The 27,624-nt window shown below is 42.6% G+C and overlaps 1 protein-coding gene across 2 annotated transcripts; it reads right to left on the minus strand.

Annotated features, from left to right (window-relative positions):
• Positions 1-5,827: 5,827 nt before the first annotated feature.
• On the minus strand, positions 5,828-27,624 carry LOC116945247 (serine/threonine-protein kinase 35-like). 2 transcript variants are annotated; one of them, XM_032959590.2, is made up of 5 exons: positions 27,023-27,624; positions 21,852-22,135; positions 19,560-19,691; positions 15,211-15,563; positions 5,828-12,515 (listed from the first exon to the last, which is right to left on the minus strand). In XM_032959590.2, exons 1-4 carry the CDS (start codon positions 27,336-27,338, stop codon positions 15,363-15,365), a joined length of 933 nt encoding a protein of 310 aa, XP_032815481.1. In that variant the 5' UTR covers positions 27,339-27,624; the 3' UTR covers positions 5,828-12,515; positions 15,211-15,362. The 2 variants fall into 2 exon arrangements, with proteins under 2 accessions (XP_032815481.1, XP_032815480.1); XM_032959589.2 differs by having other exon boundaries at positions 19,560-19,769; positions 27,023-27,618.

The raw sequence follows: 27,624 nt of genomic DNA on the forward strand, positions 1-27,624 counted from the left end.
AATAAGTATCGACAAAACTCATGGCTAGAAATGAAATTTCAGAAATCGAACCTTCTGTTTATTTCAGATGCATCTGAAAACACGTCAACGGAAGTCACGTCACATTTATGCCATCACGTCCACGCTTTTCTCAGCGTCACGTGCCATCCAGTGACGCCACTTTTGTTAGAACGAAGACACTTAAAAATATTAGCTAAACGATTCGAAAACCCAAACATCTGAAACGAGAACCAAAATTGTCCGTAAAAATCTGAAAACACAAAATGTAAAAAAACCAAAGGTTTTTAACATTTTGCCACCTGTCTGTGTTCGATCTGGACAGTCCGAGAAATTGACATCCGTGTTCCAATGGCAGGTATTCACTTGCACTGAGATCTGGTGTGCAGGTTATTTGTGTTAAACTTTATGTATGTTTTATTAATGTGTGAATGTTCTTCTTTCCCACCGCACGTAGCCAACCATGCTAATCAGAGGTGCGGGGTAAGGACAACAAACTAAACACACACAAAACAGCCAAGTGAAATTAGTTTTCAATCGAGATTTAAAAGTGCATAGCTCCAGTGGCTTCCTAATATCGGAAAGAAGACGGTTCCAGACGGTCGCAAAAGCGCATCTAAAAGCGCATGGTAGAGTTACCGTCTTTGTTTGATGGCTAGCCAAAAGTCGCTGCGGTTATGACCAGAGATCACGTGATGATGGTTTATGCTCCCTTAACAAGATAAGCAATTTTTATTTATTTAAAGCTTTCGTGACTGCAGTAATTCATATTCTTAGCTCTTTCGGTAAAGTCACGTTGAAGAGAAACAATAAAATAATGAAATATATAAAACAATAAAAATTATCACGACGTTTCGACCATAACACAAACGGTCGTCATCAGGTGTGTCGGTTTGCATAAATTTATTTATTCCGAAAGGTGTATTTATTTATTTATTTTAAAAAAACGTCAGCGCCACGCGCAGCGATTTGGCAGTTTATTTAGAAGGACGAGTCCATCTATGTTCTGAAAAGAGGAGGGGGGAGACGAAAAATTAATGTATGCTGTCTGAAAGCCACTGTTAGCGTGAACAATCAATTAAGACCTGAAATGGTTTATCAAATCTTTCCAATGATTGCTAAGCCAGAATCCATCTTCTCGGTTGAAATTGTCTCTGTGCTTGTATATGTGGATAGCCTCATGAACGAATCTCTCATGGTAGCCAGATGGCTTACAAACAACCTCTGTCTTGGAAATGCAAACCGACACACCTGATGACGACCGTTTGTGTTATGGTCGAAACGTCGTGAGAATTTTTATTGTTTTATATATATTTTATTATTTTATTGTTTCCCTTCAACGTGACTTTACCGAAAGAGCTAAGAATAAGATCAGCAATGTCTCGTGGTTCATTGCGTGGCAAGCACTTTGTGTGTTTCCCGAGTGCGACCCCATAATCTATTCGTTCGTTCGGCAAAACGGAAGCCAATTGCAGCTCGGCGAGCACTGGGCAGGCACGGTCGGATCTTGGAGTACCCGTCACGACACGTAACGGATAAAATGTGTACACAGTGTACTGCACAATTTTGATAATAGACCGAATGCTGACTGAAAAAATATACGTGTCCAAGTTTTAATCTGCGGAAAGGGTGGCAACCCTCTGTGGTCCTATTGGTTGGATTTATTTCCATAGTCGGAGGGGATGGAGAGGAGCGACGCGCGTTGCATGGGGCCGCTGAGCAGAGATTTGGAGTTAGGGGAATCGGGGCACGTTAAATGTTCGCTCGACCAGATTAAATGCGCACACTGCTTCCTCTGGAGCAATAGCCGACATGCCAGATTAACGCACATTATATAACAGGCTGTTAAATGCCATGTAGTTTTGCAGCGCGAATCACAATAATTTTCGGAATGTAGTGATTTCAAATTGTGAGCAGTGTTACACACAGCCCATCATCCATAGGTGGGGGTAGTTAAAATATATGTCCTCTGAAGATTACAGGCTCCACCATGGGAATGTGGAATTTCCACCACTGGCTTGGAAACACCAATAGAGATGGGCCCTTTTGCAAGGAAGGGCTCATCTCTATTGATTCGTGCCTCCGTTTGTATGCTGTCTCGTTTTCACACTATCATTCACTCCATTCGCCCCAACGTAACATTTGCAGATACAGTACTTCGCATGCATTGTTACATAATCCCGCTCTTCAATATACACAATTTGATGCCCGGATCGTCAAACGCAAGGATCGATTTTAACCGCGATAGCATAATTGTCAAAGTAACGATACTGCAATCACAAGCGGCGACTATCCATGTGTTCCGATTATTTTGGATCGAAACTGCGCTTTCGGATGCACGAGGATCAGGTTTAGCTCCTGGGCAAATGAGGGCAACTGGGCAGAGCGCGCAATTGTAATACGCTTGGACGATAAACATTGTCACCGCGAGAGGCTTTTGCGGCACGACAACATCCTTATTCCATGAACATCGTTTAAATTCATATTCTTAGCTCTTTCGGTAAAGTCTAAGAATATGAATTACTGCAGTCACGAAAGCTTAAAATCAAAATCTTTTAAATTATCAAGGTCTCTACAATTGTTCAGGGTGTTTATATATACAGCTGGACAAAATGATACTCGGTGTGTCTCAACACGTGCTTGGCCATGCGTGGTGAAAGCGGCAAATAATGTCTGCATTGTGTAATTCCATTATTGAGGGTTACGTAACGTGTCCTCGCCGTGATGGCTTTGTGTCTGCTTTTTGAAGTCCCGTGGCAGATGCTTTATCGCGGGCTCAAGTCTCACGTGAAAAAAACAAACCGCAGCTATTTGCTTGGCGGAAAAATAAAACCACAACACGTAAATTCCTTCTTCAACATTGCAAATGCATTTAACCTGCTATATAGTGCACACAACAACAGATGGATGTGGCGAGTATCAACAGATATTAAACAGCAAAACGAATGCGACAAAAAACATTGGCGCTAAGAGGAATAAAATATATAATAGGTGACGTTTCAGGCGATAGCCCTTCTAAAAAGTGTTTCCGACCTACCAGTAGATCTACAACTGAGTTACTAGATTGTATATCATTTTATTACAATCTTGATTTGAAGCTTTCGTGACTGCAGGAATCCATACTCTTTGGTTCTTTCGGTAAAGTCACGTAGGTATAAAATAAATCACGACGTTTCGGGCACAACACAAGCGTCCATCAGGTAGGAAAGCATGGACACTTGTGTTGCGCCCGAAATGTCGTGATTTATTTTATTTTATACCTACAGTGAGGGAAAAAAGTATGCTGATTTTGTACGTTTGCCCACTGACAAAGAAATGATCAGTCTATAATTTTAATGGTAGGTTTATTTGAACAGTGAGAAACAGAATAACAACAAAAAAATCCAGAAAAACGCATGTCAAAAATGTTATGAATTGATTTGCATTTTAATGAGGGAAATAAGTATTTGACCCCTCTGCAAAACATTACTTAGTACTTGGTGGCAAAACCCTTGTTGGCAATCACAGAGGTCAGACGTTTCTTGTAGTTGGCCACCAGGTTTTACACATCTCAGGAGGGATTTTGTCCCACTCCTCTTTGCAGATTTCCAAGTCATTAAGGTTTCGAGGCTGACGTTTGGCAACTCGAACCTTCAGCTCCCTCCACAGATTTTGTATGGGATTGAGGTCTGGAGACTGGCTAGGCCACTCCAGGACCTTAATGTGCTTCTTCTTGAGCCACTCCTTTGTTGCCTTGGTCGTGTGTTTTGGGTCATTGTCATGCTGGAATACCCATCCACGACCCATTTTCAATGCCCTGGCTGAGTTCTCACCCAAGATTTGACGGTACATGGCCCCGTCCATCGTCCCTTTGATGCGGTGAAGTTGTCCTGTTCCCTTAGCAGAAAATCACCCCCAAAGCATAATGTTTCCTTCCACCTCCATGTTTGATGGTGGGGATGGTGTTCTTGGGGTCATAGGCAGCATTCCTCCTCCTCCTCCAAACACGGCGAGTTGAGTTGATGCCAAAAAACTCCATTTTGGTCTCATCTGACCACAACACTTTCACCCAGTTGTCTTCTGAATCATTCAGATGTTCATTGGCAAACTTCAGACGGGCATGTATATGTGCTTTCTTGAGCAAGGGGACCTTACGGGCGCTGCAGGATTTCAGTCCTTCACGGCATAGTGTGTTACCAATTATTTTCTTGGTGACTATGGTCCCAGCTGCCTTGAGACCATTGACAAGATCCTCCCGTGTAGTTCTGAGCTGATTCATCACCGTTCTCATGATCATTGCAACTCCACGAGGTGAGATCTTGCATGGAGCCCCAGGCCAAGGGAGATTGACAGTTATTTTTTGTTTCTTCCATTTGTGAATAATCGCACAAACTGTTGTCACCTTCTCGCCAAGCTGCTTGGCAATGGTCTTGTAACCCATTCCAGCCTTGTGTATGTCTACAATCTTGTCCCCGACATCCTTGGAGAGCTCTTTGGTCTTGGCCATGGTGGAGAGTTTGGAATGTGATTGATTGCTTCTGTGGACAGGTGTCTTTTATAGAGGCAACAAGCTGAGATTAGGAGCACTCCCTTTAAGAGTGTGCTCCTAATCTCAGCTCGTTACCTGTATAAAAGACACCTGGGAGCCAGAAATCTTTCTGATTGAGAGGGGGTTAAATACTTATTTCCCTAATTAAAATGCAAATCAATTTATAACATTTTTAACATGCGTTTTTCTGGATTTTTTTGTTGTTATTCCGTCTCTCACTTCAAATAAACCTACCATTAAAATTATAGACTGATCATTTCTTTGTCAGTGGGCAAACGTACAAAATCAGCAGGGGATTAAATATTTTTTTCCCCTCACTGTACGTGACTTTACCGAAAGAATCAAAGAGTATACATTTAATTACACTTGTTTACCAAGGAAAGCCGCACCGCGGATTTGGTGGCATCCACACATTTCTTCTCATGAACTCTGTTAAGCGCCTTTCATGCCGGGCTGATGCAGCAGTGTTCCCGCTCAGGGCTGACCCAGCTGCCAATGTTACTTAACTCGCGCACGTTGGCATCGTTCGTTCAACGTGTTTTATGAGAACGCACTGCATTCGTAACAAAGCACGAGCGATCCTTGCCACAATACCTGCAGTCAAAATGCAAACAAAAAACATACTGATAGTTTATGCATTGTCCTTGAAGCTGATTGGTCCACACCAAGGGATGGCTTTCTTTTGAGCCTCGACCCAATCAGTTTCAAGGAAAATGCCAATATATTATCATAGTATGTATTTTGTTTGCATTTTGATTGCAGGTATTGTGGTTAATGCAGACATGAATCCTCGTAAAAAGGTTTCAGTTTTGTTGCCAGAAAAAAGGGGAAAAACCCTATTATTACATTTTGGTACTGGCAACGGAGGTCTAATGATGGAGTCAGGCCAATGTTGGTGAATTACCCGATGCATACAGTATAGACAAAAAACATATTTCTATAGGAAATGGGCCCTAGTTCGGCACGAACTTAAATTTCCTTAGACGTGTGCTATATCTAAATGTGCAATATTCGACTGTCCGGCTTCCGAGGTGGTGAATGTTTTCGCGATGAAAGTTTGACACCGGCTTTGTTGAGCTCCACATGCAGAGGCCAAAAATGGCAGCAGTGGAGTCCAAACTTAGTTATTACATGCAAAGTATGGGGACGAGCACAATAATTAAAGAGACTAGCAGAGATAGGTATTCCAGGATTTAGAAACATAGTTGGACTATAGCTTGAGAAAACGTTTAAATCGATTTCATAATGTACGTGTTTACTGTATCACAAACTGTGTGCAAAAACTTGCAAGCCGAGAGTATACCAAATTAATCACGTTGTTTATTTATTTTTTCACTTTTTACCACAAAATTACATTTAGACAGCATTGATAACGAGCAATAATTTAAATGACAAAGGTAACAGAATCAAATGAATATGGCTTTTTTTGCCAAAAGTGCACCAATCTGTGGATGCAGGTATAACAAACAAAGCAACCTCCGACTCACACGTCGAGGAAGCACATCTCCCACACCATCGCTCGTATCCTGCAAAAAGGCACGCGCGATCATCTAAAGCTTTCTCGTAATGCCGTGCGACATGTTCGGTTGAAAACACCCACACACCCACCCACGCGTCATTACACCCACAGCAAGATTAATTGTTCAGAACTCGTGTCTCTTTTTCTCTCCGCATTTCTTTAGGTTCTAAGCGGTGCTCTGGCCTACGGCAAGTCGCACGTCCAATCGTTACAGGGAATTAATAACAAAAGACTAAAACCCAGCAAAAAATGATTTCAGCAGCTCGTTTATTACCGTCTCACACTTTCCAATTTTAAAATTAAACATTAGGATGTAATAAATAACAATTAATTGAACTTTTTTACACTTAAGTTTCGTTGCTGCATTAACCTGGGGGTTTCACTGATACACTGATTGTAGAATAGTCGACGAACACCTACAATGGATGTAGAAAATCATCACAGCACATTTGTGGGGTTCATGTGGTTTCTCTAAAGTTGTCCGTCTAATCAAGAAGTAAACGTGCCGATGGGTGCTTAATGCACGAATGGTTAGAGCTGTTTCTTTTTAAAAGCTCGGTGAACCACTTGTGCAAGGTTTATTCACTCAAGCCGGTCACCTTACACGTTAAAATGCAAGCACCGATAGTAATACTGCTTGGTTTTTTCGGTAAAGTCACGTAGGTAAAATAAAATAAAACTAAATTAAATCACATTTCGGAGGCAACACAAGCTTCCGTCTTCAGGTGGAACAGTCACAGCAGAATATCTGTGTCAAGTGGACAGCTCTGAGACAGCCGGGATTATATATACAGGTTAAGGGGGGGGAGGGAGGAGCCGAGATGGGACGTGGGTGGGGGGGGGCTGAGTTAAGTCGCCTTTTGTTATGCTGCAGGGGGTTCGGGGGGAGAGATGTACGAGTACACGCAACTCACTGAAAGCAATGGAAATGGCTGTACAATTATTAGGCAGCCAAACTTTGACTTGGTTTATAACATCTTTTCAATGGTTGATGCTGTAGGACGGGTTCGGGGGAAGAGATACCCGAGTACATACAACCCACTGAGAGCAATGGCTATACAATTACAAGGCAGCTAACGTTTGACTTGATTTATAACATCTTTCCAATGGTTGCTCAATTTGAAACCATCCTCTCGGTTGAAGTTGTGTCTGTTTGTATATCTAGATGGCCTCATGGACAAATCTCTGGTAATAACCGGGAGGTTTGCAGAGAACTTTGGTATCAGAGAAGACAATGTCATGAGAACCCGCTGTGTTGAAAATGATCAGCCACGGCCGAAGAATTCGTTCTGCCGTGTTTAAAATCTGATTTGTGCTCGCAGATTCGGTCAGAAACATGTCGTTTCGTCTCCCCGATATAGCAGTCACCGCAGGTACAACCCAATTTGTAAACACCGGGGTACTGTAAGTCAGGAATGACATCCTTTACGGATAAAATCAGATCACGGATTTTGTGTATTGTATTTAACCGGACCTGGATCTTGTTTGTTGAAAATTTTGGAAATCGAGAACTAATTCTTCGGCCATGGCTGATCATTGTTTCAACACAGTGGGTTCTCATGACATTGTCTTCTCTGATACCAAAGTTCTCTGCAAACCTCCTGGTAATTAACAGAGATTTGTCCATGAAGCCATCCAGATATACAAACACAGACACAACTTCAACCGAGAGGATGGTTTCAAATTGAGCAACCATTGGAAAGATGTTATAAATCAAGTCAAACGTTAGCTGCCTTATAATTGTACAGCCATTGCCATTGCTCTCAGTGGGTTGTATGTACTCGTGCATGTCTTCCCCTGAACCCCCTACAGCATCAACCAGTGAAAAGATGTTATAAACCAAGTCAAAGTTTGGCTGCCTTATAATTGTACAGCCATTTCCATTGCTTTCAGTGAGTTGCGTGTACTCGTACATCTCTCCCCCCGAACCCCCTGCAGCATAACAAAAGGCGGCTTAACTCAGCCCTCCCCGCCCAACCACGTCCCTTCTTGGCTCCCCCCCCCCCTTAACCTGTATATAATCCCGGCTGTCTCAGCTGTCCACTTGACACAGATATTCTGCTGTGACTGTTCCACCTGAAGACGGAAGCTTGTGTTGCCTCCAAAACGTCGTGATTTAATTTAGTTTTATTTTATTGTACCTACGTGACTTTACCGAAAAAACCAAAGCGTATGAATCCTCGCAGTCACGAAAGCTTCAAATCTAGAATCACCGATAGTAAACCTAGATGCGCGCGGCTCTAAATTCTGCTTGTCAAATGCCACATATCTGCCCTGCACTGTTTGAAAAGGGGGCAAAGTGAACCGCTGGGTTTTCCCCAGATTTAAATACTTAATGAAAAAAAACTCCGATTATTTCCGAAGCACGAGGGGCAGTCCAAAAATGATAATAGGATTTTAAAAGTAGGCACTTGCTCCCACTAATTCATCTACTGTAAATGTTTATGTGGCCTATACTTAAATTATTTAAAGAACACATTTAAATCATTCCGATCGCTACATTACAATTTAGCCAAGTTGTGTAGTGGTTAGATAATAATAATTTGAATTTGTAATGTCAATTTCATCTGTAGATCACAATGCGCCGTGTATGGAAAGCAGGTAATAAAACAGAACCAGGGTAAACGGCTAAGACTAGGGGGTAAAGGTCAAATTAAAACGAGGTGTTTTTTTTTTAAACAGGTTTAAATAACTCTAATGACTGCCTAATTACCAAAGTATCCATAGTCTGGGAGCAGCGCTAGCAAAAGCCCAATAACCGCTATCGGAACGTTGCCAGAAGTCCCAGTTAGAGGTTAATTCAGCCGTTCATCCCCATGGGATTGTCAACACCGACTCGTAAAATGTAATCCCGGTTGTAGGAATGTGGAGTTACCACCATTAACTTAGGGCTGTAAACAGATTAGTGCCTCGTCATGCTTTCAGTGGGAAAAACAATTGAACGTTTGATTAAAATGATCAAATATTACTGGGTGATTAAATACTTATTAGAAACAGGACCGATGGGCTGGTGCAAGGTTGTGTAATCCCATTAAAAAAAAAACCTAACTGTCCCTCCATCTGCAACACCTTACGAGGTTTCCCGTTCACGGACAGGAAAAATCCAACGTGAAACAAACGCGACGTAAAATTGCCAACAAAACGCTGCCTGGGCCCTAAGTTGTTTCTTAACCGTAAGTAAAGGTCCCATTGTCCAGCAAATTTGCGAGTCGCAATGAGTGCCCGTTACGAGTCCGATACAAGGAAGGCAATAAGCAAAGCCAGCCGGTTGAGACAGATGCAAACAGGGTGCAGTTTGGTCGTAGTAGGAAACGCACATTAGCACAACGGGTAAACATTTGGTATTGTACAACGCCTGTCATTACAACAAAGCACCTGGTGGGTGCAAATAACAGGTTAAAATTCATCTTGTAGTGACAGTTCTCCATTCCTCAGCACTGATGCAAACTGGCTTAGCAGATATTATTTTTGAGAAGGGTAGCAACAAAACATTAAATGTAACCACATGATCAACTCTTACAGACGTTACTTTAAACACAGGAATTTGCAACTACGATTAAAATAGGATGTTTTGTTTGTTTTCGGGGCACGTGTGATTGGGGTGTACAATGGTATAGATGAAGTTAAAATGTTGTTACAACAAAGTTTTTAAATGGGTGAATGGTGTAATAATTTGGTGCTCTATGTAATGCCATCACAGCAGCCACTAAACCTCCAAAAGATTCTCTGTCAGCAATCTGTCATTAGAAACTGTGGATTTACTGAAAGCTTAGCATGTATTATGTCCTGGCTTAGTGTCTGTTGGTAAAAATTACACACACGAGTGCAACAAAAGCATGCATAATAGAACGTGTGAATTAAAACCATTTTGTACATCACTTTAGCATAAAAAATGTTACGTTTAACAATTTTTAAAAAACATAGTAACAACCTAGCATGAATTGTGAACAATTTTCACTGATTGTGATACACAGAAATGTATAAACCAAACATTATACTCCAATAGTAACTGTAATTGATGTGAAATTATATTATCCAAGTTGACCAAGGAATGGTTTGCAAGGCATGCATATGTAAAGGGATGGAGGCTCATTCACCGCTGCAATGTATCATTTAATGTCACCAAACAAATGAATAAATACACCTTTTTACCGTCAAATGCACTTAAGGGCCCATTCATTGCTGCCGACTTGACGTAAGAGTTCAAAGCAACATACCTGAACATTCAGTAATCGATAGGCCATTTACAACACCAACTTCACCTTGCAGCAAACTCATTCCGCGTTTCAATTGATGAATTAAAATGCTAGGGAAACCGTTTCTAGCTTTTAATATATCTTGCCAATTAAGGTATTTTGCTATGCTCAGTGGTACATCTAAAAATTTAGAAAAAAATCACCAAGGACCCCTAACAAATCACGCAGCAGGAGTGGCATGTGCTGTTTTGTCATACGAGTGGCTTTTAGTTTCTTAAATATAGGTGCACTGTAATAATTTAGAGATATTGAACAAGGTCATTAAAGCTCTAAGTGCTCAGAATGTTATGCAAAACAATGAGAATTTGCCTCGTTTTGCATTCTATATTTTAGAAATCAGCCATTTAAAATCGGAATAAAATTTTCTACTTTGAGTGCTTAAAATGGTCAATTTCATTTGCTGTTTACTGCCCAACCTAACCTGCTATACCCATATATTGCACCAAGCTGCATCGCAGAATAAACACGCTTCTGCTGGTCAGACGTGCAAACGGCGTGTGCTACTTGCGAGGCATTTAGGGTAGTGACCCGACAATGAAAGGTGTATTTACACTGCCCAAAGCATATTTGGGATTTGGTTTGTCATGTTACCTGCCTAAAGCAAATGCAGCTCTTAGCCATTGGCAGTGAACCTATACAAGTGAAACCAGTTTAATGAATGTAGATGCACCATTTGCACCGTTCAGTGCCAGCCAGAAGCCCACTCCATCGACAGTTTAACTGTAACATTACCTATTATTGCCATGTAAAGCAGACGTCAAATATTTCATAATTGTGAATCCCGCCTGTACCTGTAAATGTTTCGCAGAATTTTAAGTGGAACACAACCTGGTGAATGTATTTGAGTTTAGAGATTGCGACAAAGCTTTCATAACTATTCCACAGAATTGCGGTACAAATCTCCAATTTTCAAAAAGTAATGATATACCCCTGCATGTGTGCCAGAGGAGATACCCTGTGTACCAAAGACGTGTTATGATTGGTCAAACTACCAAATGACAGATATTGGGATGATGCTCTGTGCATTGCTTCGGAATTAAACACTGCCATACACTGAGAGATGTGGGCCAAACTCTAAAAAGCTGTTGCAAAGCACTGCTCAATGTGAACAGGACCAATGTGACATCAGAACAATGTGAAACAGGATCAACGTAAATACGGTGTCCAGACCAAAAGTCTGCATTTAGAGTGGATGCCAGCCACCCGTGCCCCATGCAGTCAAGGAAATATATCTACATTTTCTGAAATCGCTAATGAAAAAAAAATGCACCCGACGACAAAAATAATCCCTGTGGGCGACATGCTGCTCCAACATGAATAAAATTGTGTTTTTCTTTTAAAGAAGTTTATTCAAAAATCTAACTGAAAATGTAATTGCATAGATCCCTTTCAAATGTTAGTGGAAAGTTAACCCAGTGAATATCATTAGGTCACTCGTCGTGCTATTTGGACATTCAATTCAAAGGGAAATTCAAACTAGGCATTACTTTTCACCTGGAATGATTTAGGGAAGGTGTTACTCGTTATATTTGCATGTCCCTTTAATTCACCAACATTCGCTCACTCACTTCATCAACCCACACAGCCAGAACATTTGAGTGCAGCGCAAACATTTGTCACAGCCACGATGTACTCGGATAAAATGATGACAACATAAAAAATAACGTTACACCATAAACTCAACGATGGTCCATTTCAAGTCCAGTGATGTGGTGGGCATCACCCTATTCATATACAGTTTTTCAAACCAATGCCAGGTAGTTTAACATTCAGAGGAAACTGCAGCAGTATGCTAAAACAGCGCCAATCATGGCTACATTCACCCATCAGTTCTCCTCTTAAACAAGCGGAAGCAGCCAGCTTTGGTCATTTTCAGAAGGCCAATCCCACCACGCACCAATCACTGGTCAGTTTATATTCCTTTATTACTTAAGTTACTATTTTTCACAGTGTTCAAGTGGCACTCAAACAGTTGTGCCTTGCGTTTGTTTTGACCGAAAGGTGTCACCCCGCCCTGTAGCAGCCACCACCCCTTGTACTGTGGATTCACGATGGATGATGTAAAGCCCTTCGGAGCCCTTCCAGCTGCCCCCTCACCAACCGCATCACCCCCTATCGCCGCCCCCACCTCCCAAATTCCACGCTTCTCGCCCTCCCCCCCCCCACGTATATGCCTTGCAGTGGTGTTAAATGGCTTGCTTGAGAACCGGGAAACCTGTGGACACAGGGGACACTGTTAATTCAGTGGAACTCATTGCGAGTAAAATTAGAGAAACCTAAAATGTAAAGGACAATGAGGCTTGGAAGCTTCCGTGTGTAAGTGTAGGTCACTGTGTGCTAGCACCACAGCTAGATGTGATTGAACATGGCCAACAATAACCATCTAAGGCTTTCTTGCAAATGAGCTGCATGCACCTCAGAATCGTGAACTGGACCAGTTTAGTTTTATTTTTGATTTACTCATTAGCAATACCTCCAGCTTCCACTGTAGAATTGTTACCATTTCAAAACGGGGGTTACAGCAAGCACTTTGTTTTATCCTTCTGGAGTGCACTGAAATGCCTCTTCGAGATGGATGCAGAGCAACACAGTAATATGCTTGCTATCATTAATTATTTTGGAGTGTCTGCCGACAAAAAGTGCATTTTTGACAGCTGGAGGGGGAAGCACAGAGAACTTGTTTAAAAGCCAGTTCTTCATGAATACATTCCCTGCGGCTCTTGAAGTGCCGACAAATATTTTCAAATTTCAAGGGCACTATATTGTGTTAGGACCTGTACAATTTGTGCCCAGAGTGCTCTTGTGAGTCCCTAATATATGGACTGTGGGTTCAAGCAGTACTGTCTATTTCAGCTGGTAAATAATGTTGGCTGCAGTTCTGAGCGATGGCATATTAAGCAGGGCGTCTCTTCTAACCAAATGCCAGCCTTGCTATGAATCCATGCGCTCACCTGCAGGGAAATAATAATGAGCTGTCCTGATCGATTTGTCAAGAGAAAATAAACTGTTTATGACTGTAGAATTGTTATATTTAAGCTTGTATTGTCGATTCACCAATGTAGTATCTAAACAAGCCTACGTGTTAAACTGATCTAAACATGTTAATTACAAACGGTACAAAACTGTAAATGATCTCATCCCAGGCAAGGGAACTTAAGGATAATTATTGGACACAATATTGTAAAAAATGCACCAACCATTGCAGTATTAGCATTTCAGTCTTAGACAAGTCAATGACAACCCCTGGAAATTGATTCAAGCCTTAGTCACTGTTGTCATTAAATGCTATTAACATAAAAATAATAACAAGAGCAATGGACGATAGATAAAAAATTAAATCCGCAAAATAGAACTTGACAAAAGTTTCACACATTGTCAGACGAGACTAAGACTGGAAGTACTAAAATGCTGACTAAATTGTCACTGCACCATTGTTCTCCCAACAGCCAGCTTTACAAATTATTCATGATCATTCATCCGAATGCGAGTAATATACTGGCCTCATTACAAGCGGCCCAGTATTTTTACTCTCACGCTGGCAATGTAACTTGACAACACGGCACTTTTCAAAGCGCTGGTACTATAGTGCTGCGGGAAAGCTTGTATAAGCCTGACAGTGCCGTGCAGTCTGCTGAAAATAAGTTGTCTTGTAATACTCTGTGCCACGGTTGTGTTGGCACTCATTGAGCTTTCTTTTATTTCTGTGTGCATTCAATAGGCTGCCTTCGTTTTTTTTTTTAAAGATCACTGATTGAAAGGGTCACACATTAATATTCATCCCAGCGTGCCGTCAAACAATATTTCGAGGGCAACAACATTTTCATAATGCAGACAAGATATTCTCACTTTGTAAGTGCATTTTGAAATAATAATAATCTTTGTAGAATACAGGATATTAACATGAATAATTGACATTTGAAGATTTTTTTAAACAAAAATTCGACATGCTGGTACTGGTGGTAAATGTTCAAACCCAAGAAAAACTAAGTAAATTAACATTTTATTGCTCGACTGCTTAAGTATGCAATGCACATTCAGATTGGCAGATTGTCTGTGATAAAACGAGCACAGGATCCTGTGTGTTCCAATCCATCTCCATGTGGGGAAAGAATCTTTAAGTGGGGAAACCTATTACAATAAATCAACATCAACTGTGCACGTGGATCCAATTTCTCAATGCCTGCTGTAAATGTCTAGGCATGGCTGAACACTGCTCATCTGAAATGAATTTGCAACCAACGCTGGTTGACAGAAGACATTTCAACTTGCAGGCTCCCAATAGAGAATGGAGACCCAGATCTACCATTAGACAGGGCTGAGTGTGATTAGCCATGGAAAAATACTAATTTCTACAAGTGGTCTCTGAACATGCAGTGGAATAATTTTCCACCTAATTAGTGGGCAGGTAGAGCAAACATATCGCAGTTAGTCATGTATGAATATGCAACCGGCAATCACAATGATAGTGACAACCTATTTTTAGCACTATATAGTACGCGTGTATACGAACACAACCACAGTGGTGATGCAGTGCACTGTGTTAAAATCCTGCCAACATTGTTTCAACTACCGGCCATGCAAATTTTTACTTGCCATGAACTTCCCCATTGTCAAATCAGCCTTAAAATGTGTATACTGGGTGCAATGTATAAACATTAGCAAACTGTAGAAATAAGCAGTCGTGCTGGCCAAACCATTTCGATCTTAGCAGACACTTGTGACCTGTCCCTATGATTTAATAGGCTAAACAGGAGACCTGTGTCTTCCTAAGGGTGTGCATATGACTCAATCTGGAGACTTGACATGCTACAATGAAACTGCCAGACACATGAGCCATTAAAATTTCCTACCCTGAAGGCACCTTGCATTCTGACTTGTTTGCATTAAATCCCTGCTGGTGGTGAACTCACATTGTCAAAGGATGCTTTCTTGGCTGGGCTTGAGGAGGATGAAGCCAGGAGGTAGTAGGTACACTAAGGGCAGGTGCAGAGGCTGGGGAGGCAGCAGAATGGGTTGTCAAGGGGTGTCAGCGGCGGAGATGGCAGGCAGAGCGGTGCGGACGTCACACAGCACAGGCCACAGCCTCGCGCACGCGAGCCTCCAGCGTAACCGAGTCGGGCCGCTCCTGTGGGTGCGGCGACAGCATCTCGCGCACCAGCACCGCCATCGCCGTGCTCATGGGGCTGTGGCGGCGCCGTGGGATGTGCAGCTCCGTGCGCGGGTTCTCGAGCAGCGCCTCGCCCACCGGCACGATGCGCCGGCCCTGTGCGGCACGCACACGCGCACGTTAATGGCAAAATCCGAGCGAGCGGCAGATGCCGGGACCAATCTGTCACCATGCCAACTGTTGATCTTTAAAGCTTTGCATGATTGAGCCTGGTTGATACCCAGATGCCAGACTGCCCAGGAATACCAAATATTGCAAGTTTTGGCTTGAGATGGCATCGCAGCCATGGATTCTTTCATATATCTATGCAAAGCTATGAATGTTACCCACTCGTATACTTGGGTTTTCTCTGAGGCCACTCAAGGACCAAACACTCCACCAGGGTATTGGTGATATATAATTCAGACTGATAAAAAGTGAAGGACATTATTATTCTGCTAAGATGAGGCCATGAGTGCCCATGACAATGAAAACACCACACATTCCCATAGCTTTCTTCCTTCTGCTGGTTTGCTAAGCTAATGCACAGAAGCTCAACCACTTAAGGTTTGCCAAGTCTAATCAATACCATCTTGGCCTCAAGTCTTCCCCTTGGTCACCAACCTCTCTGCCACTCCAGCACTTGAAATGTTGTTAATTGTAGTTCCCGTCCCGGTAACCTGCCCACCTTATTTCCTGCACGTACCCACCCATCACAACTGTCCGTCTCTTCCTGATCATCCAAAATCTATTCTTTCTATTCTAAACGCACCCTTTCCCTATCTTACAAACCTCGCATCATTTGCATACACATACATTCAAAGGAGAGAAACCCATTTCTATTTTACATAGCAATATATTTGCAGCAGTAGGTACATTTGCAAGAGTCGATCGCGTATCAGTGGCTAATGCTTGCCAATGACACAAGAGCAAGGCAGCAAAGGTTTAATTTTTAAAGCTGCTCAGTCATTTGTGTGTGGAATTAGCTGAGCATGTTATATTAAATCAATCTGGAGATTCCTGTGATTTAATACCATTTTATTGTATGAAAAGTGGTGCAATGAAGCTAACATTATTCCCAGGGGACTGTTTTTTTTAGTCCCATTAGATGGGGAAAAAACCCACAAGTAGGCCAGGACATAACTATTACATAACACACACTTGGATGAAGGGCAATTAGGATGATACTGCATTGCAGGAAAACGGCAAGTGTCTTGCAGCCTTATAAAAGCAAATATAACCACAATGTATTATGGAGCTAAAAATTATTGTTAAAATATGCATTTATGAAAGTATTAAAAGCAGTAAAGTAGCATGAGAACCAGCTTTCACGCTACAGGAGGCGACACTTAAAAATAAATGTCATAATTTAAATTACACTTTTTTTTTTATAAAGCACTTAGAACAGCGATTCTCAAAACATAGGTCACACCCCTGAAAGACATGTCGCAGGCTGTGGCATCAATACCATGCAGTTTAGAATGTGCTCAATAACTTGGTATAGTTTAGAATGTGCTCAATAACTTGGTATACGTGGTACGAAAACGTGTTGTTATTAAACGTGCTCCATCTTAAGTTTACTGGAAGGAATAACATTGAAGAATGTACACAGCAATTTTAGTATTCCCCTGTGGATCTATTAATTGTAACAGAGAAAAAGTAGATGATGAATAGCAAATGTTGAGTGTGGGAACATGTGCCACTCATAAACTGGCATGTACTTTGGCCAAAAAAAAACTAATTTAATGTAACACGTTTTCTTAATTTTATTCAAGTAATGAAATAAATACTTTTGGGTTTCTTTTCCACTAGTTTCCAATAGTAGTGCCAATCACAAATACAGCGAGATATAAAATTTCAAATACATTTTCACCCAATGTCAAAAGTATTTATTACATATTCAGTTTATTTCGAGTGGCATATTCAGTAGTCCAAGGGTTTATAACACAAAGCTCCCAAAAGCATTTACGATGTTGGCTTTTGATTAGGAAGCCTACGTCTTAAATTGATTTAGATTGTTGCTGAAAACACATGCAATGCTCATGGCAGGCAATGGCATTATTATCGTGCTGCAATGCAAGAAGAGAAGATACACATACTTCAGAGATATCAACATTCCGTCAAAATTAATGATGCCAGCATGGTGTTTTCACATGGGAGGACTGTCATCAGTCTTTTTGGTTACGTTTTGGAATGGTGGTTATGATTGTGGGTTATAATTATTAAATTAACAAACGGTTTTTTGAATCTACAATGATTTTGCTGTACCTGCCATGCAATTAGTATTTGGGGATCAAGAGAGATTTTATACATTTCACAAATGCCCACAAATTTGCACGACTATAATTTTTATTTAAAGCTTTCGTGACTGCAGGGATCCATATTCTTCGTTCTTTCATAATTGATGGTTTACAGCAGGATACAGAGTTAAGGAAGATGCCCTGCCAAGACATACCTTCATCAATACCAATTAAAATACATAACCTGCATTATTGTGTTTGCAGGAAAGGCAGTGCATGTGACTCGTTTTACAAGTTGGTTCCTGAATTTATTTTAATATTACATGATACCTCGGAATTATTAGACACAGAAGAAAAGTGAACTATGACAAATATTTGCCAAAACATTCACTTCAGCCATTTTGAGTAACTTTAAATACATACTTTACATTTATGTATAACTTAATTAAGTGAGCTAGAACATCATGGGTTATTATGTCCCACTGGCTGGCAAATACTACATTTGGATTTGGCATCCAATCTTGCAATGCACTTGGCGAGGTGTTTGTAAAGAGTTGGGAGGTAATTAAGCGAAAAACACAACGTGGCTTTCTTATCATTCAAGAATGTGGCCAACGCACGCTTTTGTAATAGGAGGCCCATGGGTGCCACAAGACCGACTTTCATGTGTGGCAGCATCAGCCAGTCTTCCACACGTGTGCGCGCAAAAACAGAGTTCGGCAGCACATAGCAATCTTGCACTGTGCCTCACCAATACAATTAAGCTCAACTTTACTATTTTTTTAGCACATCCCCATTAACTTGGCTCTATGACAGTCAAGTGAGGTACAATGGTGAAATTGAATTGAACTTATATTAAAAAAATCACTTCACTTTACATCCAGCCATAGTGAAAGTAGAGACTATTTGCCTAATGTAGTCCATAAAACATCACCAAGGTTGGCATTGACAATTTCACATGGGTCATTCAGCACCTGGGTGAGGCCAGATTGAATGCATCTGCAAGGCAACAGAATTTTTTTTACAGAGCCCAAGCAGTTGGTCTGATGCATTCATTAATAAACTGGGGTTTACACATGAAATTTTACAACTAAATGTAAACTGCCATGTCAGCATATACACAATACAATGTGATAAGCAGTGGTTAGCGTGCACACCAATTCAACACTGCAAGTGAGAGATCAACTTAGCCTATTTCAAGGGTGATAAAACGAGTACAAACCTTCTGGAAAGTCAATGGCGTGCGTTCCATAAATAATTTCCCCATAATAAGAATGTGAAATTTCAACATGAGATGAATACCACCCTCATATCACTTGACCTAAAAACCTCAACTTATTTCACATACAAAATACACTCAAACTACCAGACATCTGTACACAGAAATATGCTAGCATACGTAAAATAAGCACGTAGTTAAACAGTGGAGCACTCCTGCACAAAACTTTGATGCGCTCCTTAGATGCTGCGAAAACCGAAAATCCTACGTGAAACATAGCAACTTCATTGCTTTCGTTTTCAAATGCAAACCCACCCTATTGCGCCATGTCTGTAAATTGTAGTCCATTGTACTGGTGTAGAAAAAGTTATATTAATGTTCGCCTTCCCATTGCCAAGAACTCCTTCAGCCAATCACAATGCTGTGGCATGTTCATAAAAATTAAAACTTATGTAAGTTGGTTACCAACATTAAACTTAAGTGTTGCAGACCACAATAAAAAGCAACACGGAAACACACAATAAAGCAAGTATCATTACTGCACCATTTAACTTGAGATTTATAATGACATGAGTGACGTCCCTTGAATAAACATAACCCCAGCCTGGAAGCGACCCCTGCTGTGTGAAAGCGTTAGGTGTGTGTGGCGTGTACCTGGCGCACGTAGGAGCCTAACAGCTTGCGCTTGGACTCGGCATCGGTGAAGGTGATGCGTTCCAGCATGGCCCACACAATGATGCCCAGCGCAAAGATATCGGCCTTGGCAGTGAAGTGCCCCTCCCACACCTCGGGTGCCATGTAGAAGGAAGAGCCGCATGCAGGAGACAGCCACGCGCGATTCACAGACTCGCCACTGCTCAGGCCCTGCGCAGTGCCCACAAACACCCACTCTTTTTAGTGGAATGAGGCCTAATAGAGGGAAGCCAGGTGGCTCACGCTGCTGTGTCAGAGCTTCGAGCCGTGTATGGATTATTACATTCATGACATGTATGGAATCGCACATATACAAATGTATTGCTTTTGATTATCATTATGTGAACGCACAGAAAAAGCAGTACAAACAAGAGTGGGAATACAAACAACGGACAGAACAAGGCCATAAAAACCAGACAGGACAAACAAAATGTTAATTTTGTATAATTTTGTGACCCACAAATCATTATGTATTCGCCCATATGCCTACTAGTCTACCTGTGATTACATCAGGATTGTGGCATGTCATGTTGTTTTAGAGGATTTCACAGAGTAGTGACAGTGTTATAACAATATAACATGACTAGAATATATGTATATGTATGGGGAAGACCCAGGAATACTCCAGATATTACTCGCCATTGACGTTAACCATGGCCTGAATTGAACCACAGGCTGCCAGGTTTATATTGGAGTGTTGCTAAGTGCTGCACACATCAGATACACTATACAGTTTATACACTTGAACAAATTGGCTCTCGAATCTGTCGCGTCATAAGCTGCATAAGTCGATCACAATTAATACGTAAACATTCACAAACGTGCGTGCACCTGCAAATGAGATTGAAACCTAATTCCATACACTGCACTTTCATCAGCTGCTATCAGCAACAATCCATTCCCAAGGAAGAAGCAATTGGACCCCTGTATGTGCCAGCGATGGGGAGACATCAGCTGTCTACAAATAAAGTGTGCAGACAAAGCAGTTGGTGTTTACCCATAGACTCCACTGTACACTTACCTGACAAACTATGATCAGTGCATGAGCAATAACCAAAAACCCACACTTTAAAGCAATGCACAGGTAACAATAGACAGTTGCTGTAAAGAAAGAGAGGTGCCATCCACATGCTTGTCACTTTTGCACTTGGGTAATGGTGGCTATTGTTGATGTTGTTTATTTACGATTAAAGTAAGCCTCCGTTTGTTCTTGTAAAGCAAGCCTTAAACGTGTCATTACCAATAAGCAAAAGAAGTTCCAGTTGGGGGAAATTTGAGAATTCCAGCAAAGAGACCTCCGAAAGTGAAGTTTTGCCATTATATTAACAAGACAGCCAAATCAGCATGAACAAATTATCGTAACATATTGTAATTTTATTTTTTGCCACATTTTCCTTTATATATGACATTTGCATCATTATTGCCAATTTAATAAGGCGTCTGGTTTGGAGGAGAACGCTTTCCACATGTTGCCCCCTTTGAGTCTCGACAACAGACGCTGTTCTGGGCTCTGTGACAGAGCCCGGGGACCTGGCAAAAAGATGCTGGCCCACAACCAACACTGGCATCGGCCCTGCTCCTCTGTCGGGTCTCACACCTGTTTTTAGTTTATTCCCAATGGGGCACACTAATTTATCCCCTACAATTATATTCGACACGGCCGTGCTTAAAGGCCTAATGTGCTCCCATCATGAGCTTTATACGATGGCTGTTAGCTCAGTCTGACACCTAGAATTACCACAGCGGACCTTAATACCCTGTAGCATTATTTGCCAAAGCCACTGCGGCAGTACATTGTCCAAAATCTAAACGTTTAAAATAATTTTCAAATGTAATGTAACAAAAAGTGTTTTTGTTAATATTAAGTCATTAATATCTCTATTGTGACCAAGACATATTGACTGAACACCAAAAAGGGCACTGCACATTTATGAAATAAATACAAATCGGAGGACACAAAAAACGGTATCAAGGGATGGAATGGAACATGCCGTGCCCTGACAAGAGCCAACCCTTACCTATGTGAGCCAGATAAAATTCAATCATTAAGTTCATTGCACTGGCACTGACAAAAGTGCTGCCAAAATGCAATAACCTGCCTTTGGCAGGGGGATTTCCAGTGATGGGACACATCTTGCGATTCCATTATGAGTGCATTTGTCCAAAGACACAAACACACCATGGCGAGTAAACAACACCAAGTGCTCGCACATTTTATGACGTGGGAGTAAAAAAATATTTCCCCACACTCACCTGTCCTTGGCCAGCGAATATCTTGCTTAGACCAAAGTCAGCCACCTTAAGCACAGGCCGGCCAGAGTTCTCAGCCACCAGGATGTTGTCGGGCTTGAGGTCGCGGTGCACGATGCTGTTGCGGTGCAGGAAGGCGACAGCACGGCTGAGCTGCATCGCAAAGCTTGTGTTGAGCCAGTGGTCCGGCTGGCGCGACAGCAGATAGCCATTCATATCACCACCGTCACAGTACTCCATTACCAGCCACAGGTAGTAGGAGTTGCCCGGACCGAAGCAGCGCTCACCTGTGTGGTGACACAGGGAAGGGGAGGAAAATGAAATACAGTTAGCAATGCTACTGGCGTGCAAACATGAGCTCAAACAGCAGCAGCAGCAGCTACTGCAGTTTCACAACTAATGAGATGACCTGTGCCACCACCTGGTTCACGGAGGCCATATAGAGGTGAAGGGTCACTGGCAGGGAGTTACAAAACACATCTAACATGCAGTGCAAGTGCACAAGGCGATATAGAGATCATATACACACGACCACTTGCACGTCACAAGCATATGGACCATGTCACACAACACGCACACTAGCATATGGACTAACTACTTCATATTTCTTAACCTGAGCATAGTGTCGAAGACTGACCTTGCATATCACAGATAAATGTGCACCCTTCCCCTTTGCAACCAGACTGTTATACAGCAGTGTAAATGGCGATTTACAGCAGTGTAAATGGCGATTTTTATTGTGTGACTGCCATGGTCGTACCAACTTTTTATTTAGCAAAGATCTATTTATATCCATACGTAGCATTGCTATACTTATGTCAATGGGTGTTCAACAAAGGGTGAATATCACAAAATAAAATTCAAATTAGATGTTTAGTCTTCAACAGATATGCAGATGCAAACAGCAACAGATGCATTTCACTACCTCTGCCATGTTAAATATTATAAATGGGAAACTGATGAACGCAGATTTCAAGTGCAAATACTAACAAGGGCAGTGAGAGGCCAATGCTGCCATGGTCCTCTCAAAGGAATAAATAAGCCTGGCCATCTGCTTTATTGCTGCACGTTGGCCCTCATGGGAACCTTTGTTCATGTGTGGCTGCACTGACATAATTCCACTAAGTCCAGTTGTGCTGCAATTGCACCAGCATTTGCCTACCCATGCAGTTTACATGCTGTTATATTCTTCTGATTTTATTACCTTCAAATGTCACAGTACAGCATTATCTGGTGGGTACCTATTTAAATGGGCCAAAATGTAGGTTGTTGCCATCAAAGATAAATTAACAAATTGTGTGCTATGTAAATAGAAAATTAAGAAAAGGTATTTATGAACAGATTTATGAACACATTGACATAGTATTTCGTGTACACTAAATTACTTAAGCTTGAAAAACTTACCAAAGTTGTGTAAAGAGAATAAGTGCATTTTGCCTCCATATCTGTATAAATACTTTCATAAATATATATATTTTTTAAAAATGTGTGATTACCTCACTTAAATATTCGTGAATAAATGTGGCTAAGAATAGCTATAGTTTAATACGGGAAAAAATATTTCCCATTTAATTTGTGTAGGAAAGTAAAATAGTTGTGGACTGAGTATCAGGATGTACTGCAATGTAATCACATTAATCTACAATAAATGGAATGTTCGTTAGGATCTAAATTGCCCAACTGCAGCTTGTTTACAGTTTGTAAGGGGATGTCTCCTTCAAAGAATGACACCTTCAGCATGTTGGTAAAGTAATAAACAGTTAAAATAAAAAACACAGGTAAAACGTTAAAATAAGCACTCCTTTTCTGCAAACAATAAAAACAAGCCCAAACACTTGCTTTGACGAAGCAGTGTAATATAAATATACATAATTTATTCTGTATTCAAACTTTCAGCTTTGTCGATTTTGGGGAAAAACCTCTACCGAGCCAAAGTGGTATGCTGTTGCCTTAACATCACGATCTTTTAAGACCTTCACAGCCATTGTGCCCTGCTTCATGGGAAATACAAGTGTTCCATTAACAGCTCCGCTTACTCTATGCAATGTCATCACATGCCAATGTATAGAATTTCAACACACCTGGGTTTAAGTAAACATATATGATGTAACTTTAGTTGAATTGTGACTGCACCTTTAACTTTGAGGAGATATGGAATTGTATACGAGCATAATTAAACAAACCACTATGTCTACTAGGTTGCTGCCTGCCTCACCTTGCTGCTTTTAAACACTGGGCAAAGCCAGGTTTCTCTTTTTGGGGGCCCTTAATGGAGCATCTGCAAACACTCAAAAGTGTGCAATCATGAAATATTCGTTTGTTGATGTGTCCCAGGGGTTGTTCTAACAAAAAGCCTATTTATGCGACGTATCATACATGTCTTAATAGGCCGGGCTTTGCTGGGTGATCTGATGGAGTTGTTCTTTGTGCTGATTCTTTCAACCAGCTGTCATTGCCCACCACCGTCTTTGCATATGAAGCAGCAATTACCTGACACTCATTATAAATAAACACTTTTTACAATGAAATGGCTTTCTAAAAATTGAGCATGTATTTGAATTACTTAACTATTAAATCCTTGCCTAGACACGCATATTTACCCATCGTGGTTACAAACTATCTTAAACGCCCGGTAAAGTTAACTGCACATATTAAAAGTATGTTTTCCCAACATTCGGAGATTAGGCGAGATCTCCCAGATTGTCTCCCTGTGGAAGCATTAAATCACCCCCTGTACTGTCAGCTTAAGCCACCATGTAAGGTTAGTAATATTCTCTGAACACAGCATATCTGCTTATACAACATGCCATATCCTGCCCTACGGAGCTTCCTTATGAAAGGTTGTTTAATAACAACAAAATGGAATGCAGGGGGCGATGGCAGTTTTGTAACCGAGAGCACCACATCTAAAGTAACGTCATTGCGAGAATACACATGCAGGGATAACACAATAAAGCCATGAAAGCACACGAAAGCATTTACAAGGACAGATGTACATTATTGCAATTAAAACATTACACGTAATCATGCAAATATAGGAAACAAACCCAAGACACCCACACACGGATCCACAAGACCAAAAAAAAACGACTTCAAGAATCGTCCAAAGAAACAGGTAAAAAAATAAACGAAATGCTCTCAATAGAAGCCTTAGGCCTCCCCGGTCTCTCACTACCAATGCACGTACACACTGCTATTGCCATTCGAAATTACACTGGACATTGTAACGTACGGAAATGATACTGTGCAGAGCACTACAGTGTTTAAGTGCTCGAACACTGTACAGTAATGCACTGTATTAACCCCCTATTACATTGCAGCGCAGTGCCTTATTGCGAATTGGTTTGAATCTTGTAAATGTTAAACCGCACAAGCACTGTTTACAACATCGCAGACCACCTTCATTCACCCTCACATCACCCCATGCATACGCACCTCAAATACGTCAACACCGTGTGCTCACACCAAACCACACATCCTCAACACCAGTCTCAGTTTATTTATTTTGGTATAGCCCCTGTGAGCCATTCGGCTCCTCACACTAAGCAGACAACGCACATCATCAGGCCAAGCACACGCGGTACAAACACACACACACACAAGCTCCACAATACACGCAAATGTATCATGAACACCCTCAGCACGGACACGATACATTATCCCCACATTATACATCACCCACACACCTAGTAACGTTACGTCGTGCAAACCTGACGCATAGACAAAGTCCATAATGAACTCCCTGCACAATCCCACACGTTTGTTGAACCTCGTTCGCACCGCACGTAGCCAACCGTGCAAATCGGGAGGTGCAGAGGAAGCACAACTGAACACAAAATGCAGGAAATAGTTTTCATTAAACATTGCAAAAAAATGCTCATAACATGCACACCAACCCTCAAGCCCTGCCACAAGACTTACGCTTCCCCCCCCCGAAAATGCACAGCACACAAATCAAAACACAGGCCGCACAAACTCCTTACAGCCAACAGTACACACACATGCCCCCCTGTCTCTCACACACACACCCCCTGCAACATCCAACCCCACACACAACCTCGAGTGAACTCTCTCCACGGGTCTCCTCAGGTAAACAACACACTGACTTACCTTAGTTGCACTCGCATACCAGTCTCACAACACCGCTCTCACTATCTCCCCCTCAACCTTCAAGGTGGCTAGCCTCGAGCCCAAGCGTACTCTTCATGACAACAACAAAGACCAACCCCCTCCTCTCCCCCCCCCCCCCGTATAGCCTGAACAGAATGTTGGGGGGCAAATAATGTTAACGAGGGGGGCCAGCACTACGCCCGGCCGCCTTTGTCTCTTTGGGGTTTCGGACGAGCAACACAACACACACAGACAACCCCCCCGAGGTTCACTCTCTCCCCATTGCATTCCTCCCTCTTGAGAGCAGTCTTCCACGAGTCTCAGGTAAACAACAGCCGCCCTCTGCCACCGAGTTGGAGTCGACGTCAACACGGCCCTTGTGCCAGGCTAGGTGCACCGAGGCCACGTACAGTGTCAAGCGCTCGCTGGCTAAGGTCAAGGGACAAGACCCAGGTGTTATGGACGAGTCAGATGAATTGACCCGCAGAGATCACAATCCCTTGTACTCCCCTCCACCCCCCACTATGGCGAGATATTTACACACACACATATACCCTGTCAATCACCCTTGATGGATGTGCATGCACGAGTCTGAGATACGCACCACTCACATCTGTTTTTCCTCTCTCTCCTCACACACACACTCCCCTCGATCCATCTCCTCACCCCTTGAGGGACGTCTCCACGAGTTTCAGGTGCAAGAACACACATTTATCCTCACACAGACACACACCCCCGTCCTTCACTATTAATAAGAGGTCTCCAGGAGGCTCAGGTAAACAAACCTCTCCTCACACAACTCTCCTCACACAGCAGCCGCCGTTTGCAACCAAGCGGCGGTGACATCACCACGACGTTTGTGCCAGGCTAGGTGCACTTTGAGGCCACGATAAGTGCTTACCGCGCAAGGCATGCAAAGGTCACGGTGACAGACCCCGGTTGCCTCGGAATGCCCGAGATGACTTACAAAGAAGCACCACTCCCTTACCCCGCACAACTTTGCTTCGTCCTCACACAACACACGCGCGCACACACACACACAACCCCACCACCCTGTCCCTCACCCTTGAGGGACGTCTCCACGAGCCTCAGGTACGCCTCCCCGCGCTCGTAGTCGTCCCGGGCCATGCGCGCAGCGCGGCCGTTGTGCTGCAGCACGCACTCGTCGAAGCGCACCACGTTGTGGTGGCCCCGCGGCGGCCGCACGCTCTTGAGCGCCCACAGCTCCTGCAGGCCGAGCTCCACGCTCTCGGGGCTGCAGCAGCGGATCCTCTTGACGGCCCTTCGCGCGCCCGTGCCCCGCACCACCGCCTCGTACACCACGCCGAAGCTGCCTCGCCCCAGCTCCCTCAGCAGCTCGTACTTGGGCTCGGCGGCCATGGCTTTATCTTCTCTGGCTACCTCCTTCACCTCCACTTCTGTCTCTCTCTCTCTCCGCCTCGCCCGCGCTCCCCTCTCCGCCGTGACAATGGCCTGATGCTACTGTGCCCACTGTCTCGTCATTAACACCACCGCCGCCCTTGTTGTTGTTGTAGCTACGACGGTGCTAGCGCCGGCCGCTGCAGTCACGCTCGCCACCATCATCTCCCCCCCGTTCTTTCTGTTTTCAGTTCAAAATGGTGCCCACCTTGTAGCCTTATCTGCATACGCGTAATATCCATGAGGG

The sequence above is a fragment of the Petromyzon marinus genome, chromosome 23 (genome assembly GCF_048934315.1).
Source record: "Petromyzon marinus isolate PM22_M1 ecotype Great Lakes invasive population chromosome 23, UKy_Petmar_22M1.pri1.0, whole genome shotgun sequence".
Lineage (NCBI taxonomy): Eukaryota > Metazoa > Chordata > Hyperoartia > Petromyzontiformes > Petromyzontidae > Petromyzon > Petromyzon marinus.